The sequence below is a fragment of the Copadichromis virginalis genome, linkage group LG2 (genome assembly GCF_057382275.1).
Source record: "Copadichromis virginalis isolate Kocher_CV1m ecotype Utaka linkage group LG2, C_Virginalis_male_GT1.1, whole genome shotgun sequence".
Lineage (NCBI taxonomy): Eukaryota > Metazoa > Chordata > Actinopteri > Cichliformes > Cichlidae > Copadichromis > Copadichromis virginalis.
The window spans coordinates 22,617,180-22,638,647 of NC_140619.1; the positions used below are offsets into that span (position 1 = coordinate 22,617,180).

The 21,468-nt window shown below is 40.6% G+C and overlaps 2 protein-coding genes and 1 non-coding gene across 4 annotated transcripts; all 3 read left to right on the forward strand.

The window, feature by feature from the left end:
- The first annotated feature begins 490 nt into the window (after positions 1-490).
- hprt1 (hypoxanthine phosphoribosyltransferase 1) lies at positions 491-9,621 on the forward strand. Its single transcript, XM_085473887.1, has 9 exons — positions 491-724; positions 3,966-4,072; positions 4,313-4,496; positions 5,648-5,713; positions 6,085-6,102; positions 6,187-6,269; positions 6,397-6,443; positions 6,576-6,652; positions 8,616-9,621. The coding sequence occupies exons 1-9, from the start codon at positions 698-700 to the stop codon at positions 8,661-8,663; spliced, it is 657 nt and encodes a 218-aa protein (XP_085330013.1). The 5' UTR covers positions 491-697; the 3' UTR covers positions 8,664-9,621.
- A 1,394-nt stretch (positions 9,622-11,015) lies between these two features.
- On the forward strand, positions 11,016-19,778 carry pabir2 (PABIR family member 2). 2 transcript variants are annotated; one of them, XM_085473909.1, is made up of 11 exons: positions 11,016-11,930; positions 12,036-12,204; positions 12,323-12,401; positions 12,497-12,550; positions 13,076-13,119; positions 13,220-13,274; positions 13,558-13,659; positions 14,598-14,683; positions 14,851-14,915; positions 17,564-17,660; positions 18,089-19,778. In XM_085473909.1, the coding sequence occupies exons 2-11, from the start codon at positions 12,080-12,082 to the stop codon at positions 18,225-18,227; spliced, it is 846 nt and encodes a 281-aa protein (XP_085330035.1). In that variant the 5' UTR covers positions 11,016-11,930; positions 12,036-12,079; the 3' UTR covers positions 18,228-19,778. The 2 variants fall into 2 exon arrangements, with proteins under 2 accessions (XP_085330035.1, XP_085330026.1); XM_085473900.1 differs by having other exon boundaries at positions 11,017-12,204.
- On the forward strand, positions 13,328-13,484 carry LOC146717272 (small nucleolar RNA U109). The gene has a single exon (XR_014915858.1). It is a non-coding gene; the product is annotated as a small nucleolar RNA U109 (small nucleolar RNA).
- Positions 19,779-21,468: the final 1,690 nt, after the last annotated feature.

The following is a 21,468-nucleotide window of genomic DNA, read 5'->3' on the forward strand; positions in this document are numbered from 1 at the left end:
GCAGTTTGGACATGTGCAGAGGAGAGATAGTGGATACACTGTACAAAGGATGCTGAAGATGGAGCTGACAGGCAGGAGGAAAAGAGGAAGACCACAGAGAAGATTATGTAGTGGAGGAGAACTTGCAGAGGGCTGGTATGAGGATGCTAGAGATGGAGTGAGATGAGTGAGATGGAAGAAGGGGAGCAGCCGAAAGAAGATGATGAAGAAGTTAACGGTTAACACCCTGTCCTGAATGATGATCAGCTTCGCCTAAAAAGGTAGCCTCTTTCATTAGTGCAACTTTAAGCGAGGTCATTGGTTGAAGTGTTGGGTGGGTGTGTGCAACATCGTGTATCTATGACCAATAGAATCTTCTTAAACTCGGGTTCGCTGGATTTCGACGGAGCTTTGTTCTTTGATTGGCAGCTCTCCAACAGCCTATGTACGATGGGAGGAGTTGACCCCTCTCCGCATTTTTCGATTTGCCCGCCGCCCTTGTGCGTACGATCACGTGCTTGCAACGGGACAGCAGCAGAGGCGCGAACCCGGAAGAAGACAGACACCTCTGGTAGCAGCGGAGCTATCTGCTCCATGTGTACGCTGTCGCGAGGGTGAAGAGTCCGCGAGATCAAGCTGAGGATACGCTGTAGCGTTTTCTGTCTGAAGTCCGCACCTTGGAGTACACACGTTGTTAACGGCAGGGACTGACACGGACATGGCGACTTCCAGCTCCTGTGTGGTGGTAAGTTCTTCCCAAGTGAAATAAGAGACAGAAGGTGGTTGGAGGTTACCTCTGCATGCAGCCAAACACGCTGTGTGTGGACGGGCTGTTAGCCGCAGTTATTAGATGATAGCTACCTGTGTGGACTGAGTACTCTTCACCACTCACACATCGGTAACTTTTTGTTGTATTTTACTTTATTTATTTTGCATGGATATTGTATTCAATACAGCTTGGCCTGTGGCGCTCTATAGACACGCGCTCCACATATGCCTTACGTACGTGACGCAAGCGGTGGACCCACTAACGTGTGGGTGTATGCGTCTGTCAGCAGAACCATTATACAAAATAACAAAGTGCTCGAAACGAACGAGGGGGTAAAGAAGGGGGCGTGTTAGAGCACGCGCCCTTTAAGTGTGGCTCCTAAGTAACGGTGCACGGCACTGTGTTTATGTTGGTGTAGAATAGAATAGAATAGAATTCAACTTTATTGTCATTGCACATGTCACAGGTACAGGGCAACGAAATGCAGTTTTCATCCATCCAGAAGTGCTTTAGCCATGATATAGATATATTACAATATATATTAGCAATAATATAGATATGTAAGTATATTACAGAAATGGGTCTATTGTGGTATTTCTGTACTATACGAATATGTTAGGGCGGCTTTAGACCTCTGTATAAATCTTGCTTCCACACTTGTATGAGAATGTGGTGTCTTTAAACCCTTTAGGATCCCGAGTGTGCGTGCAGTTTGGTATCGGTCCGACACCAAGTAAATACAGGGCCAGTACACATACCGATACTTTTCACTCGTAAAGGCAGCTGATGGAGAGGAGAGTAGTGGAGATGTCATCATTAATTTGACAATTCTAAATACATTTTAATGACAACCAAATCACTGTGATTTTTACCTTCCATCATAAGTAATCAACGTCATAAGTAGTTCTGTTGTTTAAATGTATTATAGGCTATAAATAAATATTTTATACCCATTTCCAAATAAACAATGAATTTAGCACAAGTCAAAGTATAGATCCTTTTGTGCTAGTATTGAGCCCATACCAATACTAGTATTGCTACTGATATTTGGCTCGATTTGCCCACTTCAGTCTGAAATATAAAGTAGCTAACTGTAGAAGAGCTGCTTGGTGGTGTACAGTGATTGCATTGTGGAAAATTAAATTGGCCCAGCAATGAAATAAATTCGATTTCACCACCAGTATGTGTGACATTACATCAAATATGTTGGTGTGGATGTCTGCGCTGCAGAGCTGATGTCACAGATGGAAAAAGTTCTCTTCTGCTTCTGGAAAAAGTCCCAAGCTGTACTGAATTTTAAGCTTTTTTAAGATTAAAGAAAAGACACACAGATGGACTGAAATAGCTGTTAACAAAAGATAAGTAACATTTACTTTTTCTTACATCATTCTGAGTCAAAATACAAGGTCCTACCTTACTGGATCTGTTGGTGTGTGTTTTGTGTTGTGCACTGTACTACAGGCTACCCTGGCCCCTACACTAGGATCAGTAAATAGATAACCGGTGTGCTGTTTTTCAGGCTGTTGCCAGCATTTTAAGCCCAGTGTACTTGTGATCCTTTCTGGGAAACAGATTTCCCAAAACATTTGCAGACACAGATAATAAAGCAAAGTGTCCATTTGGCTAAAATGTATCTTTTTACTGTGCTGTTGTCTTAATCACATTGAAAGAAAAATTGACAAGTTGTCAAACATAGACCAATATGCAAGCACAAAGGTCATCATTCCTTTGACCACAGTCTGGATCACTGGATTTGTTTTTCTGCGTTTTGATAAATGTTGATGCTTTATAACAGCAGTTATATGAGACATAGCTTAAGTTTAAAATATTAGGTAAATGTATGTGAAAGAAGTTTGTTTCTTTTCACTGTTATCTGCTCCTTGTCCTCTATAGATAAAGGATGTTGCACCAGCAGAGTGACATTTTGCTAGTTGTATTACCTTTGTTCCTGACCAGGGCTAGTCTGTAAGCACATTTCCAAATCATTGTGTGTTTACAGGGGTACGTATTTATTAAGGTGTTTCTATGACTGTTTTAGAATATCTGATAATACTATTTGTTGCACATAATTGTGCTGTCTGCTGTCATTTTCTGAATTATTTTTGGGCTTTAAATGTATATGGGTTTTAAAATAGCTGCCATTTCTAATCAAGAGGGAAATTATGGTTGACTAGGAGACTCCTACTGAAGGCTAGAGTACTTTTAGAGTACTGGTTTCAAGCCTGCTGCTGACTTATTTCCTGCATTTCATCCCCATTCCTCTCTCCATACTTTCCTGTCTCTTCTCTCCACCGCCCATTCCAATAAAGGGTAAAATGCCCACAAATAAAGCAAATACAACTATGTTTTCTTGATTTGTTTTTCCTTGTTCTATTGTTTTTGTTTGGTATGATAGATTTCTGAGTTCTTGAATATACGAAGCAGGAAATGAACCGAATACGTCTTTAAAACAAACGGCAAGTCTGTGAGTAACAGTGGAACATACTCTTTCTAATCATGTGACTGTGATGACATCTGCTTTGTATCAGCCTTTATCAAGAGTTCACAAACTGACCCACATGTCAGCAGGACTAAAGGGAAAGGCTTTATTTCAGTGTAGCTGCATGTGGCACGAGAATGGGAACCGTGTTATCCAGAGTTTTGGTGCGTTCATTCCTGTATTTGATTCAAATTCTGCACCGTCCCTTTCTCAGTTTTTCTCATCCCTCCCACGACTCCTCGAACTCTGTGCTGCGGCTGTCACATGATGCCAGTCATGTTGTTTGGTTTCCTGTGGTCTGCTGTTTGACCTGCAGCATAAAATGTAATTTTACAAATTACCAAGTACCTCCTTAGGAAGAGGCATACACTTCTGGAAGGAGATCAGATGGCAGTATCTTGCTGGACAAAATGTTTGTGAGGAGACCTTCAGCAGCAACAAAGGAATGATTCATTGATGCTTTAATGATGTCCAAATTGGAAAACTTCCTCTTTCTGAGAATCCAGGGTTTTTTTCTTGAGACGGCTCAGTGTGGCCCTAGGTGGTAAAATGAGGCAGATAAACTAGTGTGGCAGCAAAATTCGTGGGAAAGTAGACTTCCATTAACCTGATCTCTTTCACCTTGGTTGCCCTGTGTCAGGTGAGCCCCCCCCCCCATGCTCCTTGTTTGGTAATCCCCCCCTGAGATTTTTCTTTCAATTCTTTTGTGCTAATGTTTTTTCTTATTATTATTTTCAGATCAGTGATGAGGAGCAGGGTTATGACTTGGACCTTTTCTGCATACCAAAGCATTATGCTGCTGACCTGGAGAGGGTCTATATCCCACATGGACTCATTTTGGACAGGTGGGTGGTCCCATTCATACAGCTATGACTTGCCAGAGATTTCCTGCAAGTGGTGGATGAAAGTGCTCTGTTAAACCTGGATTCACTGATTAATGCAGACAAACTTACAGCAATCAGAAATCTTTCAGAAACATTTGCTTGCTGACACAAACTGAAAAGAAATGACAACTTCTGCTGACTGTTGCAGAACACTGAGGTCACTATCCTCTATTTCTTGCTCCCCAAACTGTGTGATATCAGGACTGAGAGGCTGGCCAGAGAGATCATGAAGGAAATGGGTGGACACCACATCGTGGCTCTCTGTGTGCTGAAAGGGGGCTACAAGTTTTTCGCAGACCTGCTCGACTACATCAAGGCTCTGAACAGGAACAGCGACCGCTCCATCCCAATGACGGTCGACTTCATACGCCTCAAGAGCTACTATGTAATTGATCTGTCTTATAGTTTTTCTTTAAATCACCAAAGCCTCTTGGAACTTTTTCTTAGAGTATACACTTAAAAAAAGTGGAAATAAACTAAAAAGTTTGGCTGATGATTAAAAGTTGCTTAAATTATAAAAGTAAAATGCAAAACAGCACAGTAGGGAAAGGATTCGGCAAATAAATGATGGTCGTATGAGGCCATGCTGGTGTCTTTCAGTCAGCCCACTGGGGATGCCTGGAAATATAAAGCCTTAACATCAATTAAATTATTAAAATAAAATAAACAAAAAATATGAAGTCTGTCTAGAGCAATGAAGAAACTGCATGAACGCAAAACAACCCATAAATGTTGTTTCTAATCATTTTCAGCCTCAGACTTCATGGTTGGACTTTCTGTCTTTGACCTTCTTGTTGCATCAGTCCATTTGTTTATGCACAGCTCTCTTAGGCTCCTGCCACAGCATTGCAGTCAGGTTGAGGTCTGCACTTTGACTGAGCCGTTGATTTTTCTTTTTCAGCCATTCTGTTGTAGTTTTGCTGCTGTGCTTGGAATCATTGTCCCATTGCATCATGCAAGCTTTAGCTGTCATACAGTTGGGCTCATATTTGACTCCAGAATACTGTTCGATATAACGATATATATCGGATGACGATATAAAAACGTCTATCGTTTCATTTTACGCTATCGTTTGTTTCGTGGTGTCGCAAAATAAACTGTTTACGACAATATTTTTTCACTGTTTTGATGGTCACTGTAGTGGCTATATTAATTTCTTAAAGTTCTCTATTTCTCTTATAGTTTATATAACCACACTACGGACAGACAAGCGCCTGTTTTTATGCGTTGTGGTTAGCAATAACGACGGTAACACCATTGTGTGTCCACTTGTTTATGTTCCACATAAACCTTTCACAATAAAGCTCAAGATCCTGTTTAGACTTTTCAAAATAAACTGAACCACGTGAAAGAGCAGATTATATTACGGATGAGAAGTAAAAAAGAGCCGCCAGATGCTAAAAAATAAACCTTAGACTCAAACGTTAGAACAGGCTTTTGTCTGGTCTTTTGCACGACTCTGTGCCGCCCTGTGAAAGACTCTTTCTTGCCAGTCTGAAGGTTTCCTTTATTCTTTTCCTATTTTTGTCTGCACAGAATGACCAGTCGACGGGTGAAATCAAAGTAATCGGTGGAGACGACCTGTCTACTCTGACAGGCAAGGTAAAGACAGCTAGCTAAAACGCTACTGACATGATTAAAAATATTAAAGGCTGGTTTTTACCCCCTTGTTTTTTCTCCAATCTAAAGTTGCTAGCAGTCAGGATGAGCAGATATTTGAAAGAAATATATCCACATTTAAGCAAAGCTATTGTTTTCATGTAATCATTTCCCAAATATCTTACATTAATTTAAAACAGGCCTGTTTATGTGGTTGTAAGTAAAACAGCTCCCACATAGTTACAGCCTTTTGCACTGTTGCAAGCATTCCCTGTGTAATCAGGAGACCACAGCTCTCCTACTCAGCTCAGTTGCATTTTAAGATGACTTGTTTTTCACTTGATTAATGGCTTTTTCTTTTTTCTTGCACACAGAATGTCTTGATTGTGGAGGTACGTACTGTTTTTCATCTGTATTAAAGTAGGCAGCTGTTATTTCCAGTAGTGCTTATCTGTGCTCCTCTTTTGTGCTTCTAGGATATTATCGACACAGGGAAGACGATGAAGACGCTATTGCAGCTCCTCAAACAGTACAATCCTAAAATGGTCAAAGTAGCGAGGTAATTCATGGCTTCACTGAACTGCTGGAGTTTTACTGGAAAGCTGCTTCAGACTGGTATGTTTCAGGCTGAGGGGTTTTAAGCAGCTAGAGCAGATTTTTATTGTCATTTTGGTTTGTGTCTTCAGTTTGCTGGTGAAGAGAACACCAAGAAGTGTTGGCTACCGACCGGATTGTGAGTTGATTATTTGTAACTTGTGAATTCCTAACAGACTTTGGTTGAAGTTCAGCTCATAGAACAGTTTGTTAAACTGCAACAATGAAGATGTAAGAAAAGCTTCACGTGTTCTTTTTCTTTTTCTCCCAGATGTAGGGTTTGAGGTCCCTGACAAATTTGTGGTGGGTTATGCACTAGACTACAACGAGTACTTTAGAGATCTAAACGTAAGTATTTGAAAGAGATAAACAGTATCGTGTAAAAGTCTTGAGCCCTCTAATATTTCATTTCTTTTGCTTGCAAGCCTTTTAGACTTTATTGTAAGTTTTTAAAATGGTCTTGGGCCATAGTTCTCCAGGTTTTCTGAAGGTCTCTCAAAGATTTTCTTTAGACATTGGCTTCTTTTTCACTCATTTTCATTCCAGAGGTTGTCTTTAGACACTTTGTTACTAGCAGCCTGTCTCAAAAGGTATTCATTAACAGTTTGACCCAGTTTAACCAGCCATTTAACACTAACCTATGAATAAATCAAGCATAAAAACGCACCCAACTCAAGGGATGAACCAGTGCTGACTCTTCACATTGCAGGCGACTTGGCAAAGAACTGATTTTAAATTATATCTTTATGGGAACCTGTCGCAGAAACACCTGACACATTTTACCTTACCAAACAAAACGGGAACAAAACAAATATCAGTTTTGTTCTTATATCAGTTTCAAGTCTTTGTTTTTTCCACTTGTCTTTATAATTTTCTTCATAACTGCCTCGGCCCTGTGCTCATACTGAGGCCGCTGGCTTGTGGCTGGCTCTGAGTTCTGGATGGTTTGAGCTTTAGGCACTTTGACTTTGTCAGATTCTTTAAAATGTCCACGTTCAGCTGGGTGATTTTAAGTGTATTATTGGATTTGTTATGAATTCTATTGATGCTTTTGTTTCAATTGATCTCACAGTGAAGAGCTTAAGCAACATATTAGCATGTGGCAGTAAGATTTTGCACAACTATTTCCCAGCACCACTGTGTGCGTGTGCGTATGTGTTGTACATACACGAAACAGATCATCTGGTAGTCAGAGCTGACCGGCCTGTCAGGGTCAAGAACTGATTCCATTTCCCAGGCAGTTCATCCATCTATCCATCCATTCGCTTCCGCTTGTCCTTTTCAGGGTCGCCGGGGGTGTTGGAGCCTATCCCAGCTGTCATAGGGCGAGAGGCAGGGTACACCCTGGGCAGGTCGCCAGTCTGTTGCAGGGCTAACACAGAGAGACAGACAACCATTAGCGCTCACATTCACACCTGTGGGCAATTTAGACTAATCAATTAACCTATCCCCACAAACTGCATGTCTTTGGACGGTGGGAGGAAGCCGGAGTGCCCGGAGGGAACCCACGCAAACACGGGGAGAACAAACTCCACACAGAAAGATCCCGGCCTGATGGTGGAATTGAACTCAGGACCTTCTTGCTGTGCGGCAACAGTGCTAACCACCGTGTTGCCCAGTTCCCAGGTAGTTGATCTGTATATTGAAAAGGTCGCCCCGTGGCTCAGGGGGATGGGAACCTGTAACCGGAAGGTCAACGGTTCGATCCCCGGGCTCTCTGTCCTGGTCGTTGTGTCCTTGGGCAAGACACTTTACCCTACCGCCTACTGGTGTTGGCCAGAGGGGCCGATGGCGTGATATGGCAGCCTCGCTTCTGTCAGTCTGCCCCAGGGCAGCTGTGGCTACAACTGTAGCTGTCTCCACTAGTGTGTGAATGAAGTGGAATTGTAAAGCGCTTTGGGTGCCTTGAAAAGCGCTATATAAATGCAATCCATGGCTCAGGGGGATGGGAAACTAATGGACATTATTATGAACCTAGAAAAGTCAGATTTTGATCCAGTATACAATACCAAGAATAGCTTAACTTTTCAGCATAAGAATTCAGGCTGTGTGGAAGAACAAACGTGGTCATAACAAATATTGACTTTCAAGTTTGTTGCATTTGTACAAACTCTGTTTTTGCTCTCTGTAGTTCCATTTCTGTTTTCGTTTCTGTCAATCGCTACAGCCGTTTCCTAATTTCCTAGCAAAATATAAGAAGTGGCTCAAGACTTTTTCCTAGTACTGTAACTCATATTTTAAAACTATTTTTCTCTTTATACATCTCTGACAGAATTAAGTGTATTTTTTTTTCTTTTCTTTTCTGTTCCAGCATATCTGCGTCATTAGTGAAACAGGGAAGGAGAAGTACAAAGCATGAAGAGCACCTCGTAACAGTTTTCAACATTTGGTTATTTCATTTCCATTTAGCATTGATGTTATATTTCATTGCTTTGTATTGTGTCATGAGAATATAATCGGCTTGCTCAGGGTCCCTGAGGATACACCCAACGTGATAATCCCGTGTTTGAATCACCACGCATGGACACGCAAAGGTTTCAATTTTTTTGCATTCGATTGCTTGAGAAAGAATCACGTCTGGGTTTAATAGAATGGATCCCAGCTTCACCTTGAATTAGAATATTGCTTTTATGGTCCCCACTTTTATTCCTTTTTTATTTTTTAATTGAGAGCATTTTAGGGAAATGCTGCTAGCTTCAAGTGCAGTCGCGTAATTGTTGTGCTGCCATAAGATTTACAACCTCCTCTTTCATATTTTGTATTTTGTGTAAAATGATTATTGTTATTATTATTAATATTATTATTTTGTGTTTGTGTAATTCTACCTGAAACTATTAAAATGTGCTTGTTTTTTTGTTTTATGGGACACCTTAAGAGGAAGTAAAATTTTATTGAAGTGTGTGTATATTTTGGAAGAATACTTCACTTTTCTACGGTACTGTTTTGTAACGCTGAAGAAACATTAGGTAGAAAAGTAAATTGCTGCTGTCCCTGATTAAATTATGTAGACATTGGTAAACCTGAGAAGAAATTTATGAAAATGAATGAAATCAAAGCTTTAGACATGCACTTCCTTTGTGTAACATAAAAGGTGATCCTTTTAACGCTGCAGATATTCAATCACAAACTGTTAATGGTTAAGAATCTTTCATTTGAATATTTGAAATTCCTAATCTGTATCTACATGTTTTATTCACACATAATTTAATTAAAGGCCCCTTTTTAAAAAATATCCTTTTTGTTTGCAGTTTCGCTAAATTAAATGTTCTGTAATCGTCAGTGTTGCAGCACCAGCCATTAAAATTTTCCACACCAAACCTGAAAGAAAGTTTTTCATTTTACTATTACAGCAAGTTATTGATATATTGAAACACGAAGTGCCAAAAAATATAAATAGTGACAGAGACAGAATGATGCTGCCAAGATTTGGTCTTCCATCTTTGCTCGTTAAGATCATGAACATTTGAGCTCCTGTTGTCTGATCGTCATTTGGAAATTGAAGCTAACATTGGGGGATAATTATTTGGTCCCCTGATGATTTGTAAGATTTTTAAGTTTGCTCTCTTGCAAAAAATCTGTAATTTTATAGCAGTTGCATTTTAATGGAGAGAGACAGAATATTAACCAAATATCCAGAAAAAGCCCAACACGTTACCTAAAAGTCATACACTGTTTCCATGTCACTGACTGAAATAAGCATTTGATGACTCAGTATTTGGTGGAGAAACCCCTGCCTATGTAAATAAATAAATCTGGGTAAATTCCCAGATCATTAAACATGCAACTATTTTGCTGGTAATACCTGAAATGAGTAAAGAAAATCAACAGCCTATTTATGCAAGATAATTCATAATTTTATTGAGGGGGTTATATTGGTTGGGTCTGATTATTGGGGGGGGGGTCATAACCCCCCTGGACATTACACCTCGGTGTCTTTAGACTGTGGGGGGAAGCCTACACAGGAAGGCTCCAGCTAACCAGCAACCTTCTTGCTCTGAGGCAAGAGTGCCAACCACTAATTAATAATTACTGTGGTTTTTAATTTGTGCTGTTGATGAAAAGCCACTCATGTTTGCAGATGCACCGCTCACATTTGTTTTCATACTGACTGGATGTTATTTAACTCTAGGCACTAGATTATATTCCAATTTCATGTGTCAAGTCTAATGGAAACTGTGTGTTTCCTCTTACCTCAAACTGAGACTAATCTTAACCATAACCAGCTGTGTTTCATGATGCTTATCAAGACCCAGCCTTAAATTAACCACTTTTCTCTGCCTAGTTCGCCTCCTCACTGCAAGCTTCACTTCATTTATGACCACAAAACTGGCACCATAATAAACATGGTTATCTGCAGGTAGTAAGCAACCCGTGAAAACAGTAAGGCCAGTCCATCCTGTACAGGGCCTCTTGTCGTTGTCTCAAGACCTGTTGAGGTGTTTGTTTTCCAGTAAAATTTTACTGCCGTAAAACCTTACTGAAATCTTTTAGCCATAATTATTTTATAGATCTGAAAAAAAGTGTCCTTACAGAAAACATTGAGACTATACTTCATAAATTGTATGCCTTTCTTTTTCAATTAATCTTTTTTGATCGCAAGGAAGGATATAAACAATATCCGGAATAAGACAAACATAGCTGTCTCTAACAAACTATCGCGTCGTTAGCCGTCTTTGTGTGCCAGAGTAAATTTTGATTTCTTTGTGGAACTGGTGAATACCGGGGCTTGCCGTGAAACCGTTTGCATGTATGGAAATTGGAGGGGAACAAACGCACGGATGGAGCATAATACTTTCCGCCTGAGCACGCCGGCTAATGGAGCGCTTTTATTGGACAGGCCTGCTAATGCTAAAAAAAAGGGGGCGTGAACTTCGCTGCTAGCTTTTCGCTCTTGTGTGATCATCTGGGGGATCTGGTTCATTCTTGGCGGTGCCCAGCAGAAGCGTTTCTTTTTTTGATAGTCTGTGGACAATATTTCAAGCTGACACGGATTAATTCGTCTTGCGTGCAGTTGTAGCTGTCGGGCTGATGGACAAAACGTGAAGTGAGACGGTGACCCGGCCTCTCTCTTTCTGAAAATGGCATTGTGGTTAACTTAGCTAGTTAGCTTATCGGGCTAGGTAGCTGGACTCTTGTTGTCGCTGAGCCAACTGGCTTCCATTAGCTAGCTGTGCGGTGTTAGCTACGGGGTATGCTGATCAGCATCACTACATGTAGCTCTGCTATTTTAATGTCGTTTGTAGTAGACTGAAAGACGAGCGTTCAGTTGGTGGACAGAGCGACCATTTGGCTAGTTTAACTACGGCTAGCTCATTTAAGGCGCTAACATGCAGCGGTAGTTTGGATCCACTCGTCACAAACTGCTGCCTTGCACCAGCAGACCAACTGTTAGTAGGCATTGTGCGGTGTGTATAGCCATGGCTCTCTAACAATCCATCAGGAAAGTTGGTGACCGGTTACAGACAGGGTTGATGAGGGGCAGCTTCGGTGAACACACGGCTGCTTTGTGGACTGGACGCCGTTATGGTACATATACAGCGTTAGTTTGCTTCAGCACCGGAGTCACCCTGGGCACGGGGCCTTGCAGATTGCCGAGAGTTACCTACACTGTGTTGGCTTGTCTTAGGTGAGCTCAACTGCCTGTTTACTCATATTGCTTCAAGAACATGTAAAGTTTGCACAGGTTGAAGATCAGTAATGTAACTTTACTGAGTCGGTTCGCCATTTTAAGTTGCTGAATCGGTGAGGGGTGGTGGTGAAGCGTTGTTTAGCGAAATGAACAGCTCAGGAGTCATGCCACAAGAAAAGATGGAACTGGATCTGGAAATCCCAGCTTCCATACTTCCAAGTGATGGACACCTGAGAAGATCCAACAGTGCACCCATGATAAATGGATTAAGGTAGGGCAATCTGACTTTAATTTACTGCAAAGTTAAAACTCTTTCCTTATTCACACATTGAAATAAGTTCATTTGCATTGACATGATGGTTAAAGGCGTTCATAATTCGTCTTTGCAGTGATAACTCCCAGGTGTTCCAGAAGGAGGTCCTACGGTGCCGGAGAAATAGCACTACAGTTGTGAACAGGCCCAACATGGTATAGTGGTTCATAAACATATTCTAACTTGATTGAGATGCCTGAGTTACTGTAATGAGTGTTTACTCATTATCAGCCATGTCCTCCTCTTACAGGTTCCTTCATCGCCCATTCGGGTCCCGAGTACCAGACTTCATCAAATTAAACAAGTAAGGAATTGAGGTGGTTGCAGTAAAAGTAATTCCTGTGGAAGTTGAGCTCTTCAGACCAATGTCTACGTCGGCTGTAGTAAGAGACATGCAAGAGCAACCTCTTTAGGCATTCACAGGGTCCTTGATCTTAACAAGCCAATCAACTCTTAGTATCACACTCCTGCAGAGCAAGTCTTGATTTCCATAAGAAAACACATGGATGTTGGTGGTGGGGAGTGGTTCAGTTGTAGCATCTGAGATAAGACTGAGCCTGAAATGGGCTTGTTAATCTTGTACTGTGAACTGAAGCGCTTCTTCTTGACCCCCATCAAAAAAAGATGTCTTTCTCTCTCTCTGCCATATTTAATAATATTTTAATAAGAGTACATATCATTTTTATCCAGGGGGAAAATGTAATGGGTCCACTTTAAAGAACATAACTCAGAAAAGTTAAAATGATGTGATGGTAGCTAATGTGATTTTTTTTTTTTAAATTTATTTATTTATTTTTTAAACCTTTGGGTCTCTTTTGTTCTCTTGCAGGAAGAGGGCATAGATGTGATGAACAGAGAAACTGCACATGAACGGTAAGCTATCCATTTATACACAGTGTTTGAATGAGGAGATCTGCTGTGTTGTTGGTGACAGGCTGATGACTCCATGTTCTGATTGTTGTTGTGCACTCAGGGAAGTTCAAGCTGCTATGCAGATGAGCCATTCTTGGGAGGAAAGCCTTAGTCTGGTAAAAACTCTGTCCCATATATGTTGCTGATTATGTTCTGCTGACGGGCAGTTTTGCATGTTTTGGCCCCTGGCCTTTCTTGGTCTCTCTTTGTTACTATAGAGAGGACAAGTATAAACATGCTAGAGTAACGCTGAAATAACTGGGAGTTAACAGGGCCACCAGTCTCTAAAGGTCAGGCTGAGTTGGTAGTATAATACTCCCACACTTGCAGTGATGTTACTATTGGACTAAAGGATGCTGTAAACACACGGTGAACTGTGAAATCTTTAATGTTTTTTAGAGTGACAATGATTTGGAAAAGCCTGTATCTTCATCTCCAAAGCGAATCGACTTTGTGCCTGTGTCTCCAGCCCCGTCCCCAACAAGAGGAATAGGAAAAAAGGTACATCTGACATTAACTGTGGTTAGAGTCACACAGTTATCGCATTATAGTTTCATTAACTAGATCTAGTTACTTACTATAACCCAGTTGACTAATAATTTAATTATGTGCAGCCTACAGGGAACAGTTGGCTGCAGTGAAGCAGGAGCTTCTTAGGCCTTTAGCCTTTTTCCACTAGTACCTGTTTGGCTCAGCACAGCTCAACTCCGTTTGTAGGTTTTCCATTATGCGGTAGTGCCTGGTAAAAAGAGCCGATGCGATCTGGAAATGTGACGCCAGCAGACTGCATTCACAGATTGGCTAGTCAGTGGCATCACTTGATGAGTCATGAGAGGGTCTCCTTCGTGAAAATCAAAACGTCCCTCTTTTAAACCCAGCAACGAGCGTGATGGCCAGAAAAAAAACACCGTGATCCCAGAGTCTGGCAAAAAGCTGTAGACCGAGCGGCAGATATACCATCGCCTCAACATGCTGTGGTGTTCATGTCTCATACACATGACTTCAGGGGACTTTGGGCTGCATTGCTTTAACATCCTCATGCACATCAGGTGTTACCGGCTTGTAGTGGAAACCAACCAAAGTCGAGCCAAATTAGGTACTAGTGAAAAAAGGCTTCTAGTTTGCTGCAGCTCCAAGATGCAACATTTTCTCTTAAGAGATTCATTCGGCTTTTTTTCCAGCTCCACAAAACAATTCAGATTTTTATATTAGCACTACACTTTAATGTCTCCGTGGTCTGAAACAAACAATTCTTGCTCCTCTTCCTTCATTTGTCCCCCCTCCTGAGGTGACCATGTAAAACCATCTAAAACTGAGTATTTGGAGCAGTCTGAAGTTGGTGACGATTAAGCAGTAATTTTTCACCACTTGAATGTTATCAGTTGCAGATTTATCTAATGCGTTATCTATGTTTTCTGCTCTCCCCCTCCTACAAGCAGCAGTGTTTCTCTCCTTCACTACAAATTCTGGTGAGCAGCAATGGTCTCACTCCCAGCCCAATACCCAGCCCAACACGGCGATTTGGGTGAGTACAAATTCTTTTGAGCTGTCACAGCTTAAAGTTAAAGAGTTAAAATCTGTCAGTTACAAACTTTGCACAATTATGTTTGCAACTTCAGCTCATGCCCACAGTTTGTTGCTGTATTTCCAAATGTATTGATTTTAATTGTTCCTGTTTTCTGTCTTGTTCAGTCGACGGAGTCAAAGTCCGATCAACTGCATCAGAGCCAGCATACTCGGTCCAATAAAACGCAAAGGTGAGTCGTGCTTTAGACATGCTTTCAATGCTCTGTGTAAGGGAGGCTTTGCACATTAACGCAGCAGCAAACAGGCACACTCCCTCTGAGTGTGTTGCAATCAGACCTACCTCTGCTCTCTGTTTTGGAAGCCGATTTGAGTGCATGTACATCCTGGCATTTGTAACCTCTGACCCTCTGTGTTTACACGGAGATTATGAGATTGACCTCCCACTCAAAAGAGATGAGCTATAATCGCATCAGTTTGCTGGTGGCGTCCTAAAACAAACTTTAGCTACCTTAAGCATATTTTACTTTATGTTTTTAGGGTTTAGGCGTCAGTCCTCTGACTTGTCTGGTGTAACCTCTGCACATTGTTCTCGCTGTGGGATCAGGGGCCACTTTATTTTACAACACCTTGCTGAGAGAGGAGTTAATCATGGCCAAGGTGTTCATCTGTTTTGACTTGAGAGACTGGTGCTCACATCCAGTGATTAATGCCTGATTTAGACTTATTTAGGAAATCTACATCATAACCAGAAACTGGTTTTAACTCAATAGGCTGTGACCTTCCACACCATTCAGTCTACGTGAGATTACTCTGAAAGGTCACAGCGAAGGGTTAAAAAGGTTTTCTGATCATGATGTAGATTTCTTTTATGGTTGGAACTAGGGTTGGATGATTTGATCTATAGTCCCTCCATTATGGCAGCACTATCCACCCTTTATAAAGCACAATGTGCCAAAAAAATTTCCCAAAAAGCAAAAAACTGGTGAGTGGGCTCATTAAGTTCCAGTTTCTAAACCATCATGCAGTCAGAAGTATCCTGTTAGTCTTCTGTCATATTATAATGATCAATTTGAAAGTCTGGGCATGAACCTGTGTGCCCTCGGACATATGTTTCGAAAGTGTTGGTTATGGGAGGGATGTGGATGTGAACATGCAACTTAAAACTTGAATCGGATAATATTTAATTTAATGCATCAAAGGGGAAATGAGGTGAAAGTCGTCTTGATTGGTGAGCTCTGATGTTATCGTCCATCAGCACGACTGTAGTCAGAAGCCATCTGTTCAACATGTCGGCCTTGAAGCTTTGATTCTAATGAAGAATATATTTGTAAAGAAATGTCGGACATCTAAGAATTTAATACATTTTAAATGGTATGACATGCATATTTCTGTTAATCATCACTGTTCTTAGACTACAGGACAAATGTTGTGGAAATGAGTCTTCGGTGGTCTTTATATTGATGAAGTTAATTTATTAAGCGCTGTGGTGCAGGAAATGCTTGTTAGGCTGGTAGGGCTGTGCGATATGACCAAAATCTCATATCCCGATATGAGACATTTATCATCCTCCTGACAACTAAATACATTTTTACATTTTCTGTAAATTCTGTGAATCTCGGGCAACTCGGCTTGGTTAAAGTGTTTTCAGCTGAGCGCGGTGTACCTGGAGTCGAGGCACGGCCGCAATTTTCATTGAGTATTTATTACACGGCGTGCAGCAGGGAAACGCCTGTTCTAAGGTTTATTTTTTAGTACCTGACGGCTCTTTTGTGTGATTCAGTTTATTTTGAAAAATCTGAACAGGATCTTCAACTTAATTATGAAAGGTTTATGTGGGGAAATAAACAAGCGGACGGCGGAGCCACGCAATGATTTTACCGTTGTTGTTGTTGTTGTTGTTGCTAATGACAACGCTTAAAAACAGCCACTTGTCCATCTGTAGTGTGGTTATATTAAATATAAGAGAAAGAGAGAACTTCAAGAAATTCTACAGTTACCATCAAAACAATGAAAAAACTTTGCTGTCAACAGTTTATTTTGCGATACCACGAAACAAACAATAGCGTAACATGAAACGATAGATGTTTCGTCTGATGTATCTCGTTATAGCGAACAGCCCAATAGGGCTAGACATGCCAGCCGATGTTATACATGAGATTCAAAATATTTTCCAAACAGACTTGATGATGTTGTGCTTGTGCCATATCTGTGGTTAAACAGTATCTATAATGGTTCATGGAAATAAAGATTCTTGGAAGAAAAACATTTGACTTGTGATCTGGACACTAAATGTTAATGCCACACAACTCGGTTTGGTTACATGTCTGACGAGCAGTCTCAACTCAGTCTCAGTCTGAGTCATCTGAAATGAACCTGCTCTTCAGTCAACAAACTGACTGCATGTTATTTCTAAATGGAGTAAATCAGTGTGAGAATATTAAATCATTCTAACCTCATTGTTTTGAACTGAAATAACATTATATGAGAGGGTAACGAGTGTCACAACCGGCTCAGGCTGGTTGTTGCTGCTGCCATTGTAGCCAGTAAATGTGTGCCTGTGTATACACACAGACGGGTAAAGTAGAGTAAACCTATTGCAATATGCAAATTCTGAGAGGTTCACATTTGAATCCTTAATCATTAAACATGACATTTGTTTTGATTTTGGGTGTGTTGGTGTGTGCATGTGTACTTTGTGGTCCTCTGTTGACAAAACACTGCCGCGCTGCAGATTGAACGTGCTGTTAATCAGTATGGATGTGACTAGGTAAAAGTTCACCAAGTGTAAACTTTGCCTGTTCATCTGCCTGGCTCTTTTGTGAATAGTCGCACAGCTCATGTGTCAATTTCTAAATGTTGGACGCCTTTTACTCTGCAGGTGAGATGGAAACGGAGAGTCAACCCAAGAGGCTCTTCCAGGGCACCACCACCATGCTGTCCTCGGATGTCTCCAACCTGTCAGATCTCAGCTCCTGGTAAGTAACTCTCAGGCCCATCAACAAATAAGAAGCTGCTTAGATAAGGATGAGCTTTTGAGTGCTGAGGCAAGTAGGCAGACACACTGGCTGTAAAAGCCAAGCTTGATTACTAGTCACCATCTCGTAAATGGAAAAACAAGGAAACCCCTACATGAAGAGGATTTGAGTAATTAATAGGGGATTTTATTGAGCCTTGTTGATTCTGATCGGAATCAAATGTCAGTCCCCTCACTGGCAGCAGTTTTACAGTTTTATTTAAGAACTATTTACTTCCATAGAAATCGAAGTATATTGATTCTGGGGCGATTCTGTCTCAAAGTTGAGTCAGTGTGAGTGCTGACATTTGAGATTTTGAGCAGTGCATTCATTCAGGGTGAATTAGTTATGCAAACTTTTCTGAAGACTACCTTTTTCTTCCCTCTCAGTCACTCTCCAGATTTACTGGATGGAAGCCTCAGCAGCGTGGGCTCCTCCACCGACTCGCCAGGCAAAATGGAGGGAGTGTCTCCTTCCTCGTCCAGCAACTCACCCTTTGCTTCTCTCCAGGATTTGTCTCCCAAATGAGCATGGGATATCTAAGACTATGGGGGGGGGAGTGGAAAAGACTTCTCTCCAGGGAACTGGTTTCCTTTTCAGACCCTTCACATCGCCAACTACATTTCCTTCAAGTGGAGTTTTCCCCCACACTTTCTTCTGACTGGCTGTTTTTATGGCTATCTTTTATGGAGGGTCTCGATTTTAAGGAGACTACAGCCATGGATGTATTTGTGTAAGAGGTAATCCTAGTAAAACTAGGACTGAGGGAAGTCGCTGCGCGCACCAGCTGCTAATTGATCTTGGATGGTGCCAGCCTTCGTAGGGATACTAATAAGTGGCTGTTGTATAAATCTGTCCTGCCAGTTCCCCTCACCAGAGAGAGAGACATTGAGCACTGGACATATAAAGACTACTTGGATGTGTGCATTTCCCTGTTTTTGTGCTGGAAAATGTCTGGCCCACTGGCCTTGGTGTGTGCACAGTCTGCAGATTTTGTAAGAAAAGATTTAACTTATTGTTTTCCTGCTGCCTGAGCAGATATTCTAAATATTTTTATGGTATAGGCTGTGAACTGTGGTGTTTGCATTTTTTTTTTTTTCTTCCCTCCCCTTCAGCTCCAAAAAAATGATTTGCTGCTACTTTAATTGGTAATTCTGAGCAAGTGGTAAATCATGATCATTCCTGGTAGTCTCAACACTAAAAGTTCCTGTGTTCTTACCAGGATGATTTTTGTGGATAAAAGTATGAAAATCTGACTTCTTTTTTCCCCTTGTTCCTTCTGGCAAAGTGTTCTTATTTATGGACAACACATTTGTTATAAAATTGGATTCGTTCTATCTGCAGTAAGCCATCTGTGCTGTCATTTACACCAAATCAAGTGACTGCTGGAACACGAGGCAAAAAAACAGCACCATCACATTGTGAGTAAAGAGACTGCTCTTTCTGCTGTGGTTACACTTTTTTCTTTTTTTTTCTCCAACACATATTGCACAGGATGCTTGGTCCTGTAGTGTTTCAGCCTGTGTGAGTCTTAAGCAGGAAACAACTAAATTTGAAGAAGAAAAAAGTCTGACTACAATATGTAGAGGTTAAAGCCTGCACTGTGATATTTGCACCTAAATTTGGTTTCATTTGTCCTGACCCCAGTGTTCATATCCATCCGTATAACTCGATACTTCCGAACCCCTCTGTGGCTCTGTAACCTTAAATGTTTATGTACCGGTACAAAAAGGAAGTGATTGTAAATCATTTTATGGAAGTGTGCCCTTTTAATTTAAACAAGTGTGGTTGCAGTTCACTTACTGAATGGGTTTGGTTTTTTTTTTTGTTTTTTTTTTTTTTTAAAAATACAAATAGGAAAATGTTGGGGGTTTCTGCTTTGTTTTTGTTCCCTTCACGATGCGTTTTTTTTTTTTTTTTTTTTTTTTTCCCTCTTCTGCTCATTTTATGAAGTGTTCAGGGCATGAACTTAGCAAATGATATGCTATACTGTATGTCTGTAATAGAGGCTGTAATCTGCTCGTCTTTTGTGACTGCTATTGTAGCGGACATCAGGAGTAAATAAATTATTTCATTATGCTTTTGTATCAGTGTTTTCTTCTGTATTAGCGCTCGTATATGGAAGACCAAAACTACCAAAATAAAAATAAATTCCCGAAATATTAGTCCAATGGAAATTGGAGTTTGTGGGATTTTTCTCAGTTTATGACTGCCAAAAATCCAGAAAAAAATAAGGAATGAATTAAAGAAATATCCAATCAAATGCACTGGATATATTTAAAAATCCATATAAAAATAATGCGTGGGGAAAATGGGAAACGATAAATATAGGAAAACAAACATTATATGGAAATGGAGAAGTTTAATCTGAATAGCAAGTTTCACATTTCATCAATTATGGTACCAGTATTTTTATAGGACATTTCGTGCATTTATTTTTACTACTTTTTTTTTTGGAGTCAATTATTGATTTTTCTCAGTTTTAGTACTTCATAAACCAAAACATACAAATTAAATGCGGATGCATCAAGGAGCACGACAGTGTTACCAGTTCTTCTAGAAGTAAACAATATTGCTAAAAGTATTCACTCGTCTACCTTCACATATGAACTTGAGTGACATCTGATTCTTAATCCATAGGATTTAATGATATCGTGATAACAGCTTCAACTCTTTAGGACTGAGTTTATGGAAATGTTTTACCATTCTCCCAGAAGCACATTTAAAAATAAACTATTTATATAGCACTTTTCAAAACAGTTCAAAGTGCTTCGCGTTTTTGAGGACACTGATGTTGGACGAGGAGGCTGTGTGCCTCAGCATCCACTGACACCACTCTGTGATTCTACTGTTGCTGTTGTTCCCAGTTGCTTCCACTTATACCACTAACAGTTGACTGTGGAACAGTCATGGAAATGTCCATGGAAGTGATTGGAACCCTGAATTCACTCACAATTCAGTGATTTGGATGGGTGAGTGAATACTTTTGGGAATGTAGTGCAAGTCTCACTGCTGCTATACTTAGGATCATTTTCCTGGTGCATGACCCACTTTCAGCCAAGCTTTACCTGTCAGACAGATTGACTCTAGAATACTTTGGTATACAAAGGAGTTCATAGTTGTAACGATAGTTAGTTGGTAGTAAGGGGCCCAAAGTGTGCCAAAAACATTGCCCAACTGTTTTTAGCCAACCTATAATTATGTAGCCTAATAGTTGCAGGGACATTTATCAAAATTGAGCTCAAAATGCCTCAACAGTGACATCTGCAGGCTAGAGGGGGCAGAGCCTGCGTGAGTGTGGGCAGAGAAAAGGACAGCAGGAGCCTGACCTCTGCAGGATGGGATCTCTCATTTTATTTTAATGCACTTCAGTTTTTTTCATGCTGATGCTTGTTGTACCACATGGTAACAATGTGCACAACCTAAAGTCAATATCTGCAGTTGTGATAATAGTATCATTATTAATATATTGTTATTATTATATGTAAATGTTTGTTTATTAGAATAAGATCGAACTCTCTGAAAATTATTAACTAAGAAAAGATGGCAACAGGTAATTTCCTAGTAATTAATCTATTTATTATTTGAGGCATTATGATTGTGCTGTGTTGTTTACAGGATACATGCTGGGATTCCCCTCCAGGCTTTTTAAAGGGAAGCATAAATGCTGAGATGAAATCTGTTTTGTTTCTCTTCGAAGGTTTTGGGAGTTCAAACTGCAAAATTTTGATGAATAAGAAGCTGAAACAAAATATCCAAGGTCCATCCA

What these genes read in the sequence shown, in the direction of transcription:
- hprt1 (XM_085473887.1), top strand. Translation starts at nt 698, where the DNA reads ATGGCGACTTCCAGCTCCTGTGTGGTG. An exon ending in AAAATGGTCAAAGTAGCGAG is followed by an intron (nt 6,270 to 6,396) that starts GTAATTCATGGC and finishes TTGTGTCTTCAG; the next exon opens with TTTGCTGGTGAAGAGAACAC. An exon ending in TGTTGGCTACCGACCGGATT is followed by an intron (nt 6,444 to 6,575) that starts GTGAGTTGATTA and finishes TTTTTCTCCCAG; the next exon opens with ATGTAGGGTTTGAGGTCCCT.
- pabir2 (XM_085473909.1), top strand. Translation starts at nt 12,080, where the DNA reads ATGAACAGCTCAGGAGTCATGCCACAAGAAAAGATGGAACTGGATCTG. An exon ending in GACTTCATCAAATTAAACAA is followed by an intron (nt 12,551 to 13,075) that starts GTAAGGAATTGA and finishes GTTCTCTTGCAG; the next exon opens with GAAGAGGGCATAGATGTGAT. An exon ending in CAAGAGGAATAGGAAAAAAG is followed by an intron (nt 13,660 to 14,597) that starts GTACATCTGACA and finishes TCCTACAAGCAG; the next exon opens with CAGTGTTTCTCTCCTTCACT.